The sequence below is a fragment of the Onychostoma macrolepis genome, chromosome 20 (genome assembly GCF_012432095.1).
Source record: "Onychostoma macrolepis isolate SWU-2019 chromosome 20, ASM1243209v1, whole genome shotgun sequence".
NCBI lineage: Eukaryota > Metazoa > Chordata > Actinopteri > Cypriniformes > Cyprinidae > Onychostoma > Onychostoma macrolepis.
The window spans coordinates 28,346,196-28,367,927 of NC_081174.1; the positions used below are offsets into that span (position 1 = coordinate 28,346,196).

The 21,732-nt window shown below is 38.2% G+C and overlaps 2 protein-coding genes and 1 long non-coding RNA gene across 19 annotated transcripts in view; 1 reads left to right on the forward strand and 2 right to left on the reverse strand.

The window, feature by feature from the left end:
- The first annotated feature begins 107 nt into the window (after window positions 1–107).
- On the forward strand, window positions 108–10,307 carry LOC131527693 (uncharacterized). Its single transcript, XR_009267721.1, has 3 exons — window positions 108–347; window positions 4,539–4,779; window positions 10,174–10,307. It is a non-coding gene; the product is annotated as an uncharacterized LOC131527693 (long non-coding RNA).
- On the reverse strand, window positions 2,825–17,589 carry tfap2b (transcription factor AP-2 beta). Of its 3 annotated transcripts, XM_058756950.1 has the most exons (9): window positions 17,101–17,589; window positions 16,847–16,975; window positions 16,275–16,338; window positions 13,385–13,840; window positions 11,974–12,031; window positions 10,166–10,385; window positions 9,747–9,865; window positions 9,068–9,209; window positions 2,825–4,804 (listed from the first exon to the last, which is right to left on the reverse strand). In XM_058756950.1, the coding sequence occupies exons 3-9, from the start codon at window positions 16,320–16,322 to the stop codon at window positions 4,507–4,509; spliced, it is 1,341 nt and encodes a 446-aa protein (XP_058612933.1). In that variant the 5' UTR covers window positions 16,323–16,338; window positions 16,847–16,975; window positions 17,101–17,589; the 3' UTR covers window positions 2,825–4,506. The 3 variants fall into 3 exon arrangements, with proteins under 3 accessions (XP_058612933.1, XP_058612932.1, XP_058612934.1); XM_058756949.1 differs by lacking the exons at window positions 16,847–16,975; window positions 17,101–17,589 and having other exon boundaries at window positions 16,275–16,355; XM_058756951.1 differs by lacking the exons at window positions 16,275–16,338; window positions 16,847–16,975; window positions 17,101–17,589 and adding an exon at window positions 14,432–14,693.
- A 3,254-nt stretch (window positions 17,590–20,843) lies between these two features.
- tfap2d (transcription factor AP-2 delta (activating enhancer binding protein 2 delta)) overlaps window positions 20,844–21,732 on the reverse strand; it is a 49,306-nt gene continuing 48,417 nt past the window's right edge. For all 15 annotated transcript variants that reach the window (XM_058754861.1, XM_058754859.1, XM_058754860.1 and 12 more), the window contains one exon: window positions 20,844–21,663. In XM_058754861.1, coding sequence (XP_058610844.1) covers window positions 21,444–21,663 — 220 coding nt within the window. In that variant the 3' untranslated portion in view covers window positions 20,844–21,443. The remainder of the gene's footprint in view (window positions 21,664–21,732) is intronic.

Sequence of the window (21,732 nt, forward strand, 5' to 3'; positions counted from 1 at the left end):
CCAGGCCATAAAAAGAGTTGGAAAGTGAATAGTAACTGAAAACAGTTTAGAGATTTTCAGTTTAGGCCTATATTGATACTCATTTGTGTCGCATTAGACACTAAAGAGAAAATGTTAGCAAAAAGAAAGATGACTAAATCTAACATTGTTTTTTGATAACTTTTTTTTTTTGATAACTTGCACCAGAAATCAACCAAACTCCCTCTAGTTAAATAACTAGGCCTACGTTCTGAAGCAAACTGAAGACGCAAAATGATTGACAGGCAGAGCGCGTTTATGATTGGCTACAAAAAGGCGGGCCGCTGGCCGAGTTTTTGTCGTTTACAGAGCCGAGGGCTGTCGCACAGGTAGGCCTAGGTGTGATATCTCAGCACACTTATTTCGGTGCTATCTGTCAGGTAGCTGGGGCATGCGTTTGGTATTCCAAAATAATCGCTTACACAACCTTTAAACTGTCTGATGAGACACTTCTGCTTCTGATGTCCTTTCGTCCACTGCGGATGCGTGTCATTGCCGTCGTAATCGCGTATCTCAGTTTGTTTATCAGCGTGTTGTTTTGTCTTTTCCAAATAGTGACTGAAGTGAGGGGGTTATATTAAAATCGCCTCGATTTTTCCACGGGCTGTGTCACGCTCAACGGGCTTTGACAAGCTCGCGCGCTGCTTATTATTCATGACGATCTCGAGCTGTTTCGGGATGTTGAATAGCCTATAATAATAATACACACACAGAGAAAAAAAACAGCTCAGGATCAAATGGGCCAATTCTCCACGCCTGACACCAACTGCCGCCGAACGGTCGGATCCTGCCAGCCGCTCCCGCGATAATGAGCGGAATTTGTTAAACAGTAAATTAATGAATAATGAAATATCCAGGTTGATCAGTTAGGCTCGCGCTGCCTGCGGTCATCCCGCCTCGAGCAGGAATTACGCGCGCCTGGCGCGTGTCTGGATAAACCATTTTTACAGTCCATTGCGTGACAGCGAGCAGAGGGACCTGCGCTCAGACAAAGCTTTTCTCCGTCCTCTCATCCCAGAAAAAAAAAATAAGATGATGGAAAAGAGACTTTCCACCAAAAGGGTTTAAAGCTTTAGTCTTAGGACGACTGTTCCACCTCAAACCGATTCAGCTGAAAGCCGATCAAACTGATTTTTATTTTGATATTTTAGCCAGTGTCTTGTCCTTTTATATGGCCTTTGAGTTTTACTCCTCCCATTTTTGATAATAAATTGAGAGAATAAAATTGATTTTTTAATGACCGATAATTAAACTTTTAGCTAGCTACATAGGCCTATGTCCTACTCCCCAAACAATCATGGATGTTTGGTTACATCTTTGGATAAAAGAACTCAAAATGGTTTCAGTTGTTTGATAAAATCAGGGAGTTGGGGATAATTAGCAGTATAGCCCATAGGGCATTTTGTTGGTGCACATTTTATATTTATGCTTGGAAAAAAAAAAAAAATTGTGTACTTATTTTAGATCTTTACGATTTAAAAAAATACAGTCAATAATTATCCAGTATAAAAGCAGCGATATTATTGGTTTGGTGTTATGGGCTTTTGTTGTATCGTTTTTTTTCTTTTTCTTTTAGAGGTAATGAGAACCGAGTTCGAGCGAAGGATGAAAGATCTCGGCTTGTGTTGTTTCAAGTCCCGTGGGTGAGAGCAAGGCTAGTCTTTTTTTCTGCTGAAGAGAAATCTCTGAATCTCGTAGAGATCCACGTCGCTCGCGGACATGCGGGTGCTGCACCTGGGTCACAATACTTCACGCATGACGAGTCACGCGACGGAACCCGCAGGCCACGCGCTCCTCCGCATTAAATACACCAGCGCGAGCTGATGCGCGCGGGGACTCGCGGGGGTCTGACCTGCGGCCGGGATATGAGTTCACTTTACTGCCGGGACCGCGAACACACGCCTTCAAGGGATTGTTTTCGATAAATTTTGGCATTCTTTGCTTGCCTTAAAACGAGACAGAAAGATGCGGAATCAAAATTCTCATTTCCGTTTTTCATTTCCGAGTTTTGTTGATTTCCGTTCTGCTGATTGCAAGTCAGTGTCATAATGAAAACAATACGAGATGTTTATATGGGCTAACACTAATAATATTCAGAACAATGTTAGATAAATATTGGTCTTTCAATGACAGATTTTTACATTTTGACATTAGCTTAAATCATAAGCTAGTCCTTGATGCTAATAAACGACGTCTTAATGCCTTGCTGGTCTATAAGTCTATATTGATGTAAAATATTTTAATACTAACACCATTGACATAATTGACTGCAATTTATTTATTTTTCATATTATGGTTGGTTCTGTCACAGCTGGATTAACAATGTTAACAAAATAAATAGATAGGCTATCAAAGGAACAAGATAGTCGTAGGCTGTCTTTCTTTATAAAGAAAAATGTATTTTTATTTGGGGTAAAAACGTGTATTTTGGAGTTTATGATTAAATTTATTTTCTAAAGTCAGTAATGATTGATTATTCAAAAAACTAATGATATTAGGCTACTATATTGTTGTTGTTTTTTTTTCCTGAAGTAAAATATCTTTAGCAATTCCAATGTTTGCCTGTAAGATACCAACCATGGGGTAGTCTGTTGTCTGACTTCTTGCCTGTCTAAAAATGAACTTTTAATGTAAATGAAATAATTACATGGACTACTGGTAGGCTATATGATTACGTAAACATTTTATTTATCTGATGATTAATTTTAGGTATTCAGAATTTAGGCACTTTTTAATTAAAACTGCTTTTTGAAACGTTGTTGAAATGTTTCGTGCGTAGACCACGTTAATATGACACAGCAACAACTACAATAAAACACACTATTTATTCTTATTTCGAGGTAAATGAAAATCACCAGACAAGAACCAACTTCTAGCCTTCACCACATAACACCGTACCTATGAAACAAAAAATACAAGATGCTATCTAAAACAAGCGTTCACCCACGCACAGAGACAGTCACAGATAGACGACCCAGTCTATTCCTATGTACAAACGCCCATTAAATTAAGCATAAATAAATATATACAAACATAAATAAAAGAACCTTCCTCACACAGTTAACCAAGTATTAACTTTGACAGACAGGCTATAATCCAGTTTGCGGAACTGAGAAAGTGCGCACTCACGAGCGCGCAAAGGCTGCGCGTGGCCGTGTTCCAGCACGCGCGGTCACCTCAGTTCTATGCAGCCTATAAGAAAGCGCACAAATCTGGGACCCTTTTTATGTCTATTTTTTTTTCGGTCAAAGCAAGCTTCCATTCAGCTGATGTAGGGTTGTAAAACCAATAAACAATATTTAGGCCATAAAATGTGTTTTCTTTGTTGATTTAGCTCTGTGTAAATGTTAGCATATATTTAAAAAAATACATAAACAACAGATGAATTATCAGTGAAATAGTTGATTCAGTTGGTCAGCTAAGATGATTGCCATGTCAAAAGTAACTTATCTGAAAATGTCCTCACATTTTCACAACCAAATGGCCAAGACAACACAAGCAATAGCAGTTTCAAATACAAAGAAATACAACCAAAAATACAAAATCCCCCTGTTCATTTAGTAGACAAGCTCTTCTGAATATTGCCAAAGGTGTTTTAAAGAATATGTTAAATCTCAGTGTTTTAAATCTTGGCTTGTAATCTTTATATGAATAATCAGACTGAGAATTTAACTTCTAATGAATTGCTGTATTTATGTAAAGTATATGTGTATTTTACGGCCTGTCAGATGGTGAACCTTTGTCATAAATCATACTGGATGTAACAACTGTGATGGACTGTAATGTAAATAGCATGATGCTTGTTGCAGCACAAATAGTTGCACATTTACAGCCTCTTTTTGGCAAACACTCAATTTCATTGTACCGCATGTATTACTTAATGCAATAAAATGTCTTATATTTGAATATTCTGTCTCTTTCAAATCTATATGGAGCCAATTTCTTATTGACAACCACTTTTATGGACAGAAGATGATTGTTTTACTGTAGGTGTAGTTTTGGTGAAAATTACATGGAATGTACTTAACATTGCAGAATTGTGCACCTATATTATAATAAGTATTATTAAATATAGTAGTTAAAAATGTCTCCACCAGTATCCCAAGCAAACCTGTCCTCCTGTGTGCTGGCCATTACACTGATGAACACTCAAATATTAGGCATCAGATTCATGAGCATGTGTATAAAGGACAGCCTGCATCTAACATCATGTAAAATATCATACTTTGATACACAAAAACACACTCACAAACACTCCTCGAATATTTTCACACTCGCACACGAATGAGATGAAGATGGTGAAAGTGTCACAGCAGACCCGTGTCCTCCAGTCTCTTTTATCGTATCGTTCCTTTTGTTTTCCCGTGATCTGTTGTCCACTCACCACCTTCGACCCAGAATGTAAAACGCAATGTCATAAAACTAGAGTTTATAGAATCTCTGAACATCTCCAATGACTCGACTTCCTTGATATCGTATTTCCACAGTTCATTTCCTGTGTTTTTCCTCTTTCTCTCCAGCTCCTTTGGAGCCGTCTGCAGGTGTGTGTCGATTGGGGGTGGGGTTGTTCAGGAACATCTTGTCGAGGCCTTTAAGGGCTTCAGTCAGGTAATTCTGCAAAGCCGTGAGAGCAGCGCAGATGGCTGGAGAACCAAAACCGTGTGTGATGAAGCTAAAGTGTGACAGGCAGCTCTGGATTCCTGGCTCCAAGATGGGCGTAGGCCGAGAGTTTCCTAATGGAGTGCGATCTTGAGCCAACAGGTCCGTGAACTCCTTACACAATTGCCTGAGAAGAGAAGAGAGACAGAGATGAAACCCAGAATTTTCCATTATCAATCCAAAAATTTCAAAATTGTTCTTTACTGGCATTGATGGTTCCACGAGGAAAAAATTTAATCCATGGAACCTTTCCATTGCACAAGAACATTATTATTTTTTTCTTTCAAAATGCTGTCTATACACTAAGAAAAAATGGTTCTTTAAAGAACTGTTCACTGAAAAGCTCTTTGGGGAACCGAAATGGTTCTTATATGAAGTCACTGCTTTTATTATGATTATGATAATCTTATGATTAAGATTATGATAACTCTAAAAGTTTTCAAATTTGGCTTGTAATCTTTATATGAATAATAAAACTGAGAACTTCATTTCTGATGAATTGCTGTGATTATGTAAACTATATGTATGTTTAATTTATTGGCTCTCAGATGGCGAGTCTTTGTCATATACCATACAATGAATGCAATATCTGTGATGGACTAGCATGAACTAGCATGACACTTCATTGTAGCACAAATATTTACACAAGGGAGACAAATGAAGCTCTGAATTTTGATAGTTTCCATTATCACAATCAATCCACAATTTCTAATTAATAACAACAAACTTGCCAGAAGTGTCAGCCACAGCTAACAATGTGGGGTTTATTGGAGAGTAGCCAACAGATATTAAAGCAAATGTATGCACATTTTTGAAATATCAGTTTTAAAATCATTGTGATGCGCCTTTTAATGGGGCGAATGGCTTCTTCTTCTTTCCCAAACATTTATTCTAGAAGCAGACAAGTTTTGTTGAGCAGCTACGAAATTCTGCGATAGGCATGGATTGCTTTACGGCAGCAACAAATGCGCGCATACAGCTATGCATTGTAATTACGAGAGTGATATAGGTCTCCAAAGACACAAAAATAAAATTGCATACAGTTGCTTTAAAGTCCGTGTGAACCGGAAGTTACTGCTGACTTTAGTGTAGTGACGTATTTCTAACTGAAACAGAATATTGAACAGAGGGCAGGGCTTTATTTTTGCGCTCCTCCTCTCATCTTTCACTCACAGCAATCTAATGGTTGGAGGGGGTGTGGTTAAGGATTTTCCCCCCAAGCGGTCAAACTGACGTCATCAGAGAAGGAATGCCATTCCAGAGCAGAAGCAAATGATCAGATTTTAGATTAAAGATTACCAAGACAAACAATTTTTTTCAGTGGATTAACTTTCACAGACAGGGCTTAGACTAAACCAGAATTAGGCCATTGTTCAGTTAGGACATTCAAGTCATTTTTATAAATGTGCCTTAGAAAAAAACATTACTGGTGTGCATCTAAAGACAAAACAAAGGCACTGATATTTTAAGATCAGTCTGTGCAAGTTTCTTTCAGTTGAAACAGCCCAGATTTACATTTTAGTCTAGGACTAGGCTTAAGCCTCGTTTGTGAAACCGGGGGTAAGACTAGTAATGTGCACTACCAAAATAAATATTGTAAATTTTTATATCATGTGGACTTTAAATGACGAATTAGAGGTTACCCAGCAGGCACAGGATGTCAATATAATTTCGGTTGAGAATAAAATTCGGGTTGACGTCAGTATTCGATGCCAATTTGACGTTGACTTAACGTTGGATTTTGGTTACACAACCTAAAAACAACAAATATCAACATCAGCTGATGTCGGTATTGGACATCAAATTAACATTGACATTAGACGTTGAATTGACATTGAATTTTGGTCACCCGACGTTGCAGCCGAGATTTAACCAAATATCAGCATCTTACGATGTTGTGTGCCTGCTGGGTAATTTAAAGCTAAATGTATATTCCTAACACTCAGGAACAAAAATGACTTATGTCTCACAATAAATAGTGATGTATGCTCCTTTCAACAATGTAATTTTGCGCTAAATTTAATCTATGCAGTCTGATAAAATTGTTTGTACTATATACTGTTCATTTTTTCAGTATGTATTGTGGATATTGTTGTGTTTATTGCTGCTGGTCTCAAGCTGAGTGTTTGCACAAGGTGAATGAGGGAACTATATTTTATTACTTATTCTGTAGGAAAACAACTTCGAATTAATAAATAAATAAATGCACAATATTCTGCTAATGGGATAGTGTGGGGTCTAGACATGCTCTGCCTACAGCTAGACTAGTCAGGTGGGTTTTAGGATCAATCCCACTAACTGTGTCCTATCCAATTCCTTTACCATCTACACAACTGTGATCCAATCAGAGAATGTCATGACATTTTTTCATGGCACATCAAGCATGACAAATTCTTCATTCACATTTATCAGAACATATATCAGAAGGGACGTGCTTGATCTTCTGTATCAGTTAAAGAAACGCGACCTGCTCGCTCATGGATTACAGCATACATTTTTCAAGAAATGAATTTAAGTCATAAGTTGAATTAAACAATCAAATGGAAAATACATCAACCATGATTCCATTAAAAAAGCCTTTCTGCCTCCCAAAGAAGCTGAAAAGAACTGTCATCTTACTGCCATGGATATTCCTACTTATTTCTTTATATATAAATCTACATATTCTTTTAACCGAGTGTGAAATATTGATTATAAAGGAGAACTCATACATAATATCAAAGCCACTGCATAGCAACTCTGAAAACCCTCATCCATAAATTACAAACACTGTGACTTCAGCATTTGGACATTTATGATGAAATTGATAAAATGAAAAAATATTAAATAAAAACTTTGGATATGTTAGGCTCACAGAGATCAAACAGTAAAACAATTACAAAATATTACAAAATCCTTAGTTCATATCAGACCCATGTTTGTCGATCTCAATATCTCACATAAAGGTGATGTGATTGCTTGATGCTCATAATTATGTTGAGTAGAAAACACTTAGATAACAGGTGCTCTGACAGGTTCAAGCTTGCAATAGTTCAGTCGCTTTATGGTGTCCCTGAGAATCATGGGTAAAAGGTTTCTTATCCCCCAATCACACTGCGAGCAAAAGGTCTCCACAAAAATATTTTTTTAAAAAGCTGACATCTACTTTAAATGAAACTCTCCAGTGTTCACTGTCCATACATATGACGAAAAGAGAGAACTTGAAATCTTCAGAGCAAAGCCTACATATTTCTGCTTCTGAGAGTAAAGCCCATCAATTAGAATAAAGCCATCAGTTTAACTTTCAGTCTACTGGGAGAGTGTCTTTATCTGTCATTACTGGGGAATATCCCGTTCTCAGCATATTTCACTTCCTGAAAGAGGCAGTGCTCTCAATATTCATGCTTTTCTTGCTTCGGGGAATCATATAGAAAAATGCAGTCAGACATTTTAGCCATGTGCCCAGATAGCCTGGTACTAATGTCCTGCATGCTTCTCTGAAACTGCATGCTTGAGTAGGCTATACTGTGACCAGTAAGCATCCAATAATGATATGATCAGCAATTCATATAATTATGATGTCTGAAACTTGTAAGTTTAATTTAAAATCAATTAAGTTGATCATTTTCCAAATGTTGGCCTAATTTAAACGGCATTAAATTCTTGTCTTTTTAAGAGCATGCATCCAAAACTACTTGTGTCCTGTTCATAATAACAATGCTTTGAGGTGCAATGTAATCTCAAATAAGAATCCGAGCAAACGATCACACTTCAATCTTTAAAAGGTCATTTGTGACAAACAGTTCAAATGCCTCCAACTGGCAGCGTTGCAGAGTCCTGCTGCGGCATCTGCAGTTGTCTGGACTTGTCAGATTTTGACCCACATTCGCTTTCGCGTCTCAGAACCACAAACAGTCTTGTTGTCCAGTCGGGAGAGCGCAGCGCGCCTCTCTCTCTCATTCCAGAGCGACAGAACGCGAGTGCCCGAGGCGCGTGCAGGGGCGGGGGCGCGGGCTGACTGACGGGACTTTGACAGACAGACTGTGAAAGGAGAGGCGAGGGAGGAGGGATGACCTTAGGCAAAACTTCAAGGGGAAAGCTGGCACTTTAAGACTTGAAACATTTCACTTAAATATAATGAGTTTCTAGCTCGGTGCCAGGCTGAGATGGATAAGAGACGCGTGTTTCTGCTGGACCTGAACTGCCTCATTAGAAACCAGCTAAACGTGTCAAAACGCACCAGGCACTAAGCGGACAGCTATCAAAACGACAATCCGTGATGGATTCAGCATTCACCTCGAAATGTGGCTACACATTTGTTCAGATGAGGGCGGTTATACCAGCTTCCAAAGAAAGCAACGAGTGCATAAATCACAGTTAAACAATACACTGTCACACGTTATGTACATACTTTGTGGCGAGCAGCATGTTCTTTCGCGAGTGCAGTTCGTTTGGATCTGTGTGCTGTCTGTTCAGATATTCAGACACGGCCTTTGTGGGAAATTCAGTTTCACAAATGTAGCCAAAGTCCCGAGCCAAATGCACAGCTTCTCCTGGAAATGAAAAATAAACACAATATGGTGAAATGGAATTACTCCACATCTTCGCTTAAAATATTTATATACTAAATTACAGCTGTAGCTGCAACTGAACTGGAGGGAGAGACAGCCTATTAAGCGAATGAAAGATTGCGGTGCAGAAACAATCAGACAGTCACAACAATAATTACATGAAATTAGCTGTACTGGTTAAAATGTTGTTTTACTGCTTCTGCATCTGTTAACTATTTGCACCGCCTAAGGAAAATAAATCAGATTAGAGAAACTCCCAAGGCAATAAAATCCATGTTCGTGGTTCGTTCGTAAATGCAAATTTTCATTTTAGGCTTAAATTGTAAAACTATTCGAGATCCACGATTAAACTGGTACTAAGTACGTAAAAAAGAAGAAATTCGGACTTGTTTTCCATTATAATTGGCCATTGTTTTCTTCATTTGAAGGGCCTGAATGCCAAAACACTATGGGGGAAAAAACAAAAACAAAACAAAAAACAATCTTAATGAGAAATAAGAATCAGATGTCCTGCTTTACCTTCTACTAGAGACGTCAGTAAAGTGACATTCGCTGCTTTGCGTCTCCCCGCGGGCAAATTCAAGCCGATTTTCTCCAGCTTTTCCCTCAGTGATCTACCGCCATTTTTCGACTTCGCTCTGAGGATAGCGAAGGCATAATTAGAGACGTGTTTTAAGACGGATTGACAGCAAAGAAGCACCATGAAAAGTGAAAATTCAAAATCAGACATGTTTAGGCAGGAGTAATTTAAAAATCTCTCAAAAACTCAAAATTAATTTTGTTCAGCGTCCAACGTATTCAACGTCTCGTCAGAAACTGCAGATGTGGTCATAACCCAGATGTTTGGAGTTCAAATTGAATATAAGATTTTTTGTCTTTAATCCATTGACCTGCTCTGCTAATAATGTGGATTCTGACTGATTTATCGATGCTCTCACCTCCGTAGAACCCCGCCGAGCAGAGAGGCGTTGAGGCACTCTGGCGGAGAGAGGCGCCGCTGGACCTCGCCAACCGTCACTTTATATTTGGATGTGGAGCTAAGAAGCGACAGGCGGCCGGGAACCGAGCAGAAGACCTCGTTGACGTTCACGGCGATCCCGCCGATTAGACCGTCTTTGTTCATCATCAGAGAAGCGACGCTCTTGTGTGGAACTGGAACTGTGCGAGAGAAACAGACAGAAAACTGAGCTACGTCGTATAATATAGACTTAGACTCACATTTACTGGAATATGAACACTAGCTGTGTAAGCTTCTCAAAATGACTCTATAGCAAGAGGTGTTATTATTTTAAGAAAATGTCTAAGACTAGTTACAGGCAGCCCAGGCTTGTGGGAATATTATGTAATGAGAAATCTTGGCACATGAAAGCGCCGTGAGCTCGAGCCCTCGGCTGGTCCGGGTCACACCGCACGCGCCCGGAGCTGCCAGCGCGTGCTCCTGCTTTCTTACGTTAATTCCACGTACAATAGAAAGAAAAGCCAGAATTGTCCATAAATGCAAACATTGCGGAAAGCCTGTAGTATTTTTAAATAAAATGTAGGCTATTTGATCTAAACATGTTACCGACTTTATATATAAGCTAACAACAACTGCGTTAAAAAATAAAGGCCTGTGCATTGGTTCAATTTGTGCTGTATTGTTTTGCAGTTTCCAACGTGATGAAAATGCTAGCATTACACTTAGAAATGCTGCCTGGCACTGAGATTTAGTCCTTTCCTTTCGTTTATTCAATTCAGTTCTTTCCTGTCAGCTTTTGTTTCCACAATGACATTTCAACACTATTTACTATACGCCCAATTATTATATTATCGATTGACGATGGACACGTGCTGATAACATTAACTACCTACTTTTCAAATCACCCCCCTCCCCTCCACACACAAACTCACAAGCTGACCGTCAAACGACGTCTACTAACTTAAGCGCTAATGGGGTAACGAGCGCTCGAGCCCGCGGAGATCTCTACAGGGGATAATAGAGGAAACGAGCTCTAAACGAGCTCACGAGATCCGCGCTCAGAAAACCATCCATCACAGCGGCCACTTAAAGGCCGTCTCTTCTGGGAGGCCAGTGTTCCGTTAACTAAATTACCGGCAAAAGTCCCTCATAACGGACAAATATTAACACGAGCCCAGGGATTGTTGCTTGAGCTCTTACTGACTGCATGAAGGCCTTATCTCGGAGTAAATATGTCAAAACCTCCGTGGAGAAATTATATCAACAAAGTGGTGCTTAAATATCGATTTTACACAGTCATGTTACCTTTATGCATGCCTAAATAGATAGGCATGCATAAATCTGGAATTTGCGCTATAGTTTTAATGAATAAAAGAAAAGAGAAAGCTGATAATAACTTAAGTCTATAATAGACGATAAATTGGTCGATTATTAGCTAAAACGACACTAAATTCTTTGTAGTGACACAAATATTGTTCGATTATAAAGGTGACGATATGATTCTAAAAATACTGAATGGCCTCCAATTCCACTTGCTTTGGCTGGGCGTCCAAGGTTAAGAAAATAGGCAGGTGACATCATTTAAATACCAGATGTGGTTCAGCGCATGCGTAAAAAGGTGTGCCAAGGTGTATTCACCTGAAATGACTTTTTGCCCTGAATCCATAGAACAGTGATTCCTTCTATCAGCACTTTTCCCCCCAAACTCAGTGATCGTTGAAAAATATGAAATTATCAAAAAATTAAATACAGCACTGGCATAATTCTTCCAGCCATTTTCTAATTTACCTTTTTTAATGACTGACTGATCCAGGATGCTCATCCCGTTGTTAGCGTCCTCCATAGCCTAAAAAGGCAGCATAATAAAAAAAAAACATTTAACGTTTGAACAAACGCTACGGCAATTATAAAAATTCAGATAACTTAAGAACAATGACCTTCTGTTTAGAATGAAAATACCAGTAGATTGCACCGGGGACATTGACAAAAATCAATCAATTAGTCAATCAATCAATCAATCAATAATTACAACAAATTTCCAGTCCAGGGTGAATTTTTTTTTTTTTTTTTTGGATCCAAATAGTGAACATTAGCAATTGAAAAATTATTTTTTTAAATTAAGTTTAGGTCTCACACCATTGTTTTCACTAACAATTCGTCCAAAATTACAATTTTCCATATAAGTTTTCTGAATGAATTTGTAATGGTATTGCCTAGTCGGGAAACGTAAACTATTCTGCATTTAATTAAATAAATATTTTTTTAAACAAAATTCATTTATTTTTTTGTTTAAAAATAAAAAAATAAACCCGATGTCAGTTAGGCAACGTTTTATAATCATTTTGGTTGGAAAGGCAGGCAATCATTGTCCAGTCAGCTGAACGCATAAACTTGTCAATTGACGAAAATTAGATATGATGTGTTCAGAGATATATTGATCAAAAAACAGATGGTTAGAAACGTGAACGATGGCTAAACAGATTTACGGTTGGTGAAGTTTTAATTTTTAGCCATTTGCAACAATAATTTTAAGTTAAACAACAGTTTTCCTCAACAGAGGCCTAACGTTATTGCTTTTAAATATTATTTATAACCTACAAATATAGTTTCAAAAACCAAAATGTGATTACAACCACAACAGAACATTGTTTCTGATAACAAGCAATCCAGGGTATTTATAATATCAAGCTCTTCTACTATTAGCCTACTAAATACTTGTGCTAAAGATAGTTTGGATTCCGTTTATTGATAAAAATTAATTTGATAAAAATGTTTGTAACTTGTCACAGAACATGTCAACAGGTCAGAAAACACCCTGAAAATATACAGAATTATCGCACAGAGATCTACTGCAATTATTTAAGATACAAGATTTAAAAAAAATAGGCTAATCAAAATGAAATCGTTAAACGTTGCTTATTCACTCAAAAAAAAAAAAAAAAATGCTGGGTTGTTTTACCCCAATGTTGGATCAAATATGGACTAACCCAGCTGTTGGGTTACATTTTTAGGCTACATAAAATTTTTAACCCAAAAGTTGGGTTAGTCCATATTTGAGCCAAAGTTGGGTTGATACAACCCAGCATTTTTTAAAATAGACATTCTAAATGATTTAGCCTATCACACGTCTTTGTGCAATTTCTATCCCGACAAAAGAGGTTATTGTCCAAGCCAAAAAAAAAAAAAAATCATAACCAACCTGTACATCCTCCATGCCGTGCGCCAGGCCATGAAGGGACAGACCATCTCCCATCCCCGCCTCGAGTCCGTGATGCGTGGAGTGGAGCAGCACGTCTGGTCGGCGCACGGTGGAGTAGTCCCGCCGGGGGTCCAGACCCGAGAGCTGCGGTAAAGAGGCTCGAGGCTGCGGCAGTAAAGCTCCGCTCTCCGTGCCCACGTCCTGCCGCTGCCGGGAGCCCCACGGGTGCTGCTGGGACTGGTGAAGAGCGTTCAGAGAGTAGGGGTCACTGACGTGTGAGTACGGGTCCTGACTCTGGTGATACGGCAGCGGCTGGTACGGCGGCGGAAAGTACGGCGGTTGGAAGTCCGAGGAAGGTGTGTGAGAGAGCGGCGGAGCGCTGGAATACGGACCCTGTGAGACCGAACCCAGCTGGGACAGTCTGGAACTGTGGCTCGGTACCCCATCATGGCGGTCCTTCAAACGAAGAGAAGAATATAAATACGATTACAAACCAAGCATTTGTTTCAATGTTCTAATTTTCAAAAAATAAATAAACTTTTTGGATGTTTTGAATGGCTACTGGAACGAATCCAACGACATCGAAAGAGTATTTAATAGAAGGGCTATACCCTATATCGGTGCCCGCGGTGATCCAAGAAAGTACAAAAGCTTTCAAAATATTTGCATTTTCGGACTGAATCATGTGTAACTTAAAACATTTCTAAAACGAAGCATAAACGCAGGTTTTAAGTTACTACACTTACGAAAATTAACCATGGTTTTACCACAAATAAAGCCCAAAAAACGATGGTTTACTAATTAAACCATGGTAAGCACAAAGTAAAACCATGGTTTTGCCACACTAACCATAGTATTTGTAGTAAAACTGTGGTTAGCTACACAAATAGTAATCAATACGCCAAAAACCATACTACACTTTAACTACAATAAAACCATGGTTGATTTTCGTAAGGGTAAGCTCGCAACATCATAAGCAAAACCCGCATGCCACCTTTTTACCACGCAGCTACAAGAAAGTATTTTTCTTGGTGTTCTCAGACTCACCGTGGAGGAATACGTGTGCACTAACATCTGGACAAAAAACGCGAGCTCGTTCAGAGCAGAAGGACACGCGACAACGCGACACACGCTCGCCTGAAGAAAAACGCGCTCCTTTCTCAACTCCTCATGACCACACGGAGCAAAAACTAGATTTTTTCTCTCTCAGCTCAAATGGCTTCTCCTATACAGCCCTCTTCCTCCAGATCTCGGTTCTGTTCTTCCCGATCCGGCGCTCTGATCCAGAGTGCGGTGCTCCGTCCGTTCGCCTCGCTACACCTCCTCAGAATAATTGTTATTCATGACTCCTCTAATATTGCGGGAATACTTAAAGCAGTGGGGAGCAGCGGAGCGTGAAGGCGCTGCTGCTGTAAGTGACGTTCATTCAGGAGGAGGAAACACTCGTGCTCTGTTTTATTCCCCTCTCTGTTTGAGGTCCGGCATGCACGGGTCCGGACCTCTTTCTTTTGCTATTGTTGTCTTTTATGTTATTGTTGTGTGTGCACAGTCCATTTATCTCCAGCCAGAACAAACGAATCGCCGGAATCAGCTGCTTTGAACAGGCAGATGGACAGAGGCCTTATTCACAAGCACTATATAGCCTACTCACATACTTTAATATGCATAACCACTACATCATACTCACCATAACTATTCAGACTCACAATAGCAAAATTGGATTCCACCATATAGCCTACTAATGTTAGATAGCCTACTTCATTTAGGCTAAATTATAAAAAGAAACCCTACTTCCACAGTCTATATAGCCTATCTGATAAAAAAGCGTTATTTGGAGCTTATGTACCACAACTATGCCATTCCTATTCCAAACTCACCTTAGTTTCACATGCATGTGTGTTTAACCAGGCCCACGTCTCTGATAAACAAAAACATGAACTTCACGATAACAATATTACACTAATATGATAAAACACTCATCGCGGTATTAAAAATAAGCAAAATTCCTTTTTTTTTTTTTTTTTTAAATTTGGTTTCTGCACCGGGTGACAGTTTAAAGTCCTCCACTAATGGTGCCCCATTAAACAGCTCGTATAATGGTCGATTTCACGGACTGGGGTCGAAGTGTTTAATTACACGCGTGACGGTGACTGTGAGAGAAAAGCCATGTGTGACTCTCTGGGTCGGCATCCCGCGAGGCTTTTCCAAAACCACCACGAGTCTCTCCCACGAGCTCGAGCTCATTCAGGGGAATCCACGGGACTCCCACGCGTGACACTGCGTCCTCTCCTTCTGTAGATGCGATTCTCTTATTACTAATAAATCGATGGCAGGCTCTCAAGAAAATAATGCGAGAAGTTTTTTAGTGCATAAAAACATTGACATTTTCTTTTTTCTTTGTTTTTATGCTAACTCTTTTTTTAAATAGCCTATCACCTTACATAAATACAAACAATAGCTATTAACATGTAAAAATAGAGAATTTAAACGTGCCTCTTTTTTGACAGCAATTACAGTTTTTTTTTGTTTGTTTACAAATTTCTGAATTTGTAAAGTTATAACAGCTATTAAAAACTCATCTGCAAACAAATGAAAAATAGCTACTTTTAAAGGAAATAAGTAACCTGTTAAAATCATTACATTGTTAATGCAAAAATAACGTAAGCAATTGGGTAAAAAATGAATTAGTATGAATAGGCCTATGACAAAATGCTTCTAAATCATTTGATTTCTTTCCTTATTTAAATAACCAGAATAAACCCCCTATTAACAAGAGACGAAACATAATAGGAAAAAAATAAAAACACAACCAAATGCAACATAATTTTTTGTCGTTATATAAATCATACAGTGAAAAAGCAGATGCGGATGCAGTTTGTCTTCTCGTTACCTCGTATATATCTTCATACTTGACATTTTCCACCAGTTTCCACAGCATGTTCGCGCGCTGATCCCTGTATAACGAGTGCATTCATGTGAAGAGTGAAGATCTCAACTCTCTCTCTCCCTCTCTCTCTCACTCTCTCTCTCACTCACTCGCTCACCGAAAACGTAAAGCTCATAGAAAAAGTCCCGATTCCCCTTTACGGTGTTTGTCTGCGTGTGTGCTGTAACGGCGTTGATACAGTGAATGTCTAATGTTAAGTGTGTTGACTTTGAGCTGTATGTAAAGCTGCTGCGGGGGGATTCGCTGAGACTCCAGCTCCATCATCAAAGTGAACGTCTAACAAACGCGGTCTGCCATTTTACACGACCGAGTCAACGTGAGTGCACGGGATTTTAAGGAAACAGAATAAAAGTATTAAACCAAAACCACATAACCTAAAATAATCAATACCTTTGATATATAATTTCAAAAGTCATTCTTGCAAAGTCGATAGGTGCAATTGTTTATTCACCGAATAAGTGAAACGAGAGGGTTTTGATCGCTACAAATCTGTCATTGCTGTAAGCAAACATTACCTCAGAGACACTCGCAAGAAAGCGAGGTCAGATGCACACAGCTGCCTCTTATACCCGACCTATACAGCTGCAGTGATGAGAGGCAGTCCAGTGCGCCCCCTGCTGGTCAGTCAAACATATACTCAAACACTAAAAAGAGAACAAAAAGCTCGTTTCAGGTTGATTGGAAATAGAATAACAAAACGTTTCAGCTTGTTTTGAGACGAGGAGGTCTAACAGTAGGCTACTTAACTGCATGTTACCGTGATACTCACAGTTTCTGACATCCACAAGAACCGCGGTGCTCAGTCCAGCTCCTGCAGAGTTTAGTCCCAGCCCTGCTCTAATACACCTGTTTGTAAACTGACCCTTCTCTAAGCTCCGCCCCTTGGCTACTATTGCTGTCTCAGAGAAGCTGTAAAGAAAGTTTTCTTTATTCTTCCGAAGGTTGGAATGAATTGTGACGTCGCTAAGCATGTTTAATCTCCCGTTTTCTTAAAGGAATTATTAACTGAGAATCAGAACTGAGGCAAACACTTCTCACAGGTATATAAAATAAAATAAAAATGAAAATGTAACAAGTGAACAAAACTGTTCTTAAGGGCGGTACTGTGAACTTAGTTTTATCAGCACTGCAGTGACCTGAATCAAAATGAAAACAAACATGAATTTACCTTAAAGCAAATGAAGGATTTTTTTTTTTACTTATTTTGAAGATGTATTTGGGAATGAGACCCGATGCATAGTTTAAAACGCAAGTTTATCAATAATTTCCACAAAATTCAGTTTAAAATTGTGCAAAAAGACACAAATCCTCCAAAGACTGACATTAGGCAACAGAAAAAGCTTATCTAAAAATGATGGACAAAAAGTCCATAAATTAAAAGTCCTTGCAAAAAAAAATACAATTAAATAAAGAAACAAACAAATGGAAACAAAAAACTAAAATATGGCTGATGTAAAATTATACGCAGGGGATAATTATTACAGTTTTTACTCCAGCAAATATATATTTCTTGAGGTAGGTTTATTTCATTACCAGTTTCTGAAGACACAAATCTTTAAAAAAGAAAAAAAGACTACTGAACATTATTATTGCTCAGGAAAAATAGGCGACAGGTCAATGAGCACAAGTTTTGTGACAACATGCCCCAGTAGCAGACATGTATATTGGGAAAAAGTTGTCACAAAGGGAGCCTGCCATTAGAATAGAATACTGTCTGCAACATGTAAACAATAAAACAATTATGGAAGGTAACAAACAAACAAACAAAAATATATTGAAATTAATTGTCATTAATAAATCAAATAAAATGTAAAAATAAAACAAATACAAAACTAAAATTTAGGCAGACTGAATAATTATTAAAATAATTAAATTATTTTATTCCATTTAATGTAATTAATTTCAGTGCTGAAGTTACTGATTGAGTAAGAAATTTAACACAAGCACTTATAATTTATCTTATAATCTTGAATCTAAAATTGGAGACTAATATATTTAAATAGATAAGTTGTTGAAGTATGACAGACAGTTGCAGTGATTCAGTGTTTCTGTTCATGTAGAGCGGTAACAATTCCCTCTTCCTGCACAAGAGGTCACTAGGTCACTAGAAATACACAGTTTTCCAATTTTGGTACTGAAATATGATTTGTATTGTCAACATTTTGCTACATGTCCTAATATTTTCCAGAATGATTTAAATCAACTAAATGTGTACTGTGGGACATTTTTGTTTGAGACTAACTGAGCTCACTGATCATGACCCAGTTTCATGCCAGTTTCTCAGATCTGTTTCATTGGCCATTAAGATGCTGCCTGACGTATGGAAGAGTGAAAATAATCTATGATTAATGTTTCAGCAGCCCCGCTGCCACAGAGAAAGTGCCAGAGCCACACACTCACTCTGGGCATGTCTAGAGGCCATGACAGATGTCCAAACAGTTTGAGAGAAAGTAGGCTCATTCTGCACAGACTTTGATTAGAATTCAACATAATCACACATTAAAATTCTCACAGAACACAAAAACACACGAGCACACAGAGATTCTCACGCATACACACATGCACACAAACACATCTCTGGCATTGAAAAAACATGTTTTGCCACATTTTCAAATCATAAAAGCTTAGAATATTAAAAAAAGACTAAATAATTATAAAATTTTATATTGTTATAGGTGTGCACATTTTGTTACTAAAATTAAAATGTGCATAATAAAAAAAAAATGTGAACACTTATATGCACACTACATTTATTATATAATTTTAACGTGTGTGTGCGCGCGCTCAACCATTGACTGCCATTACACAAGCTGGCCACTAGATGGCGCGCGAGTAACGTGATAAATAGCCATTGAGTTCATGTCGAAGACTTTCAGAAGAGGAAAGAAGTACAAACTTGTACAAATAATAATCTTCACAAACACGTTTCCCATTGGACCTTCAAAGAACCCAGTAAAATCTGAGTAGCCTAAACCAAAAAAAAAAAGAAGATAAATCCGGTGACAGCCCTAACTTGTAAAAACTATTCATAAAGTAAACTTTATTATTATTATTATTTTAATGTGAATAGTTTTGCTAATTATTGTTGTTTAAATGCAATGAAAAACCGATGGTATGGTCACTAAGGGAGCTAAGTAGGCCTAAATGTGCTTGGACTCATTTTGGTACACTAATTCAAAAGCAATAATTACAGCCTATGGGCTAATATTAATATCTAGTGTAGCCTATGCGTGTAAGAATATATTTAAGACCTTCGTTTTATCTGAATAAAGTTGTTGTGTCTATTATTTATGATAATTTAACTCAGAACCGCTGGGTTGGAACAGTCTGACTTGATCGATTGAGAAATAATTTACTCTGAAAATGGATGTTTGTTTACATAGAATAAGTGCCAATTGTTTGGTTGTGAGTAGTCTGGCTTTTCTGTATTTTCCTCATGAGGACTTTTCATTTGCATTTTACTTTTTAAACTTGCAATTAATTAGGCTACTCACCGCGTAAACTAGGTCGAGTCCAAGTCGTAGCGTATTAAATTAAAGCGGAACTTTATGTATTGAACGTCACACATGCATTAGAACTGCCCAAACTGATAAAAACACACTCGTGATCAATAAATGCGCTAATTATGCGTCAAGGCTGTTTGGGTTTTCCTAAGATGCTGTTATTGGGATATGCTATTTAGGCTGCGTTCGTTAACGTTGACTAGTCGCTGATTATTGAAAGTACTGAGATCAGACAGCGGTTTCCTCCAAAAAAATTTTTGAATATGAATGCGAATCGCTTTTATCTTGTGCAAAGCTTCGCATCGATCTGTCAGTCGGTTATTGACTTTGTAAAGCCTTCCGGTGCTGCATCGTGTTGGTCTTTCTGCAGTTAATGATCTGTTCTGCTTGGGTGCTTATTTATTCTACATCAACCTTTTTTTTTTTTTCGTAATGTATTCAATAATAGTCCAAACAATCAAGTTTAGTTGCATTGTGGTTGCTTTTAGAATTAATAAAATGCAATAATTGTATAAATAAAGCTGCTTCTGCTCTCTTTTCGTTATTTTCTCTCAGTATTTCCTCAGTGTTTTGTTGAATGAGGGTATTTTCATTCTTTGTGAATGAAATAAAAGTGTAAAGCAACTTTCCTGCAGCGTTTATTTACAAATCTATTAAACCTAAACCAGCTAATGAAGGTCTTCAGGCTCATTGAAAAGCTGTTCTATGGTAGGCTACTATTATATCTCCTGAAGTAGGATGATGAAAAGCGAGAGGCAGGTCAGCCAAAGACTAGTCTGGGTAAAAAACACTTCTTTAACATGTAGGACAAACCCAGGTGAGTGAGATTTTTTTTTGGCCGCAGCAGGTTGTTAGGTTGAAGTATGTGTCTGTCTGATTAATCAGTAAGGTGTTGTCCATGTCGAATCCATTGCAAATGCACATAAAATATGATTCGTATTCAAGAAGCAGCACAAGAATTCAAGTGCAGTCAGGTGAGTTAATATAAGACTTTGAGCAATATGCTTTATTGAACACCAGTAGTTTGCATGTAGGGTTATTTCATATATGTAGTTCAAAGCCTACAAGAAAAGATTGAATTTATATATTTATATATAACTTTTTACAAATGCAGTCAAGAGTTCGTGTTCTGGAACAACAGTGGGGAATGTCAGTTTCAGATGGTGTACAAAGTTTAACATGCACAATATACAGTAACTAACAGGGAAAGTTAGCTGTAATAATTTACAGTCTCAAACTGACCTCAAATTAGGTCTTGCCAGAAATGGAATGTGAGTCTTTTAATAAAAGATATTGCATTTTTAAAATCATTATTTAAACTAATTACATACAGACAAACCTTAAGCAAAATAACTTCTTCAATAACTTAGAAAATAATGAAAATGGTTCGCGTTCGTCGGGCAGTGAGAATGACGTGACTGGTTTGTACATACAGACAGACTCTCGTACAGGGAAAGCTGAGGTCATAGGAAGTTATGCCAGTTATATAAATAAAACGCATATGGAATAAAAACGCTGTAACCCCGCCCCCAGTAGCCACGCCCTGAACGAGGCCCGCCCATCAGGGCTCGGATCAGGAAGTGAGAAATCGGCCACTCCTGTGTCAGAGTCATTCCGTTTTTTCGATTTTACCGTCTTTCGTCTGTACATGCTCGGTGGTTTTGCGCAGTGTTTTGTCCGAGTTGGAGTTGATCTGGTTGGTGTCCGGCGTTCCCGTGCTCTTATTGGCTGAGTGTTTCTCCAGGTAATTAAGCATTTCGCTGAGAATCGTTTGAAAGGTGCTAAGAGCCGCGCAAATCGCCGGCGTACCGAATCCATGTGTGATCAGACTAAAAAAGATGATAAAAATGGTGATTAATAACAATACTTGCATTAGCATATTCACCTTATTAATAACT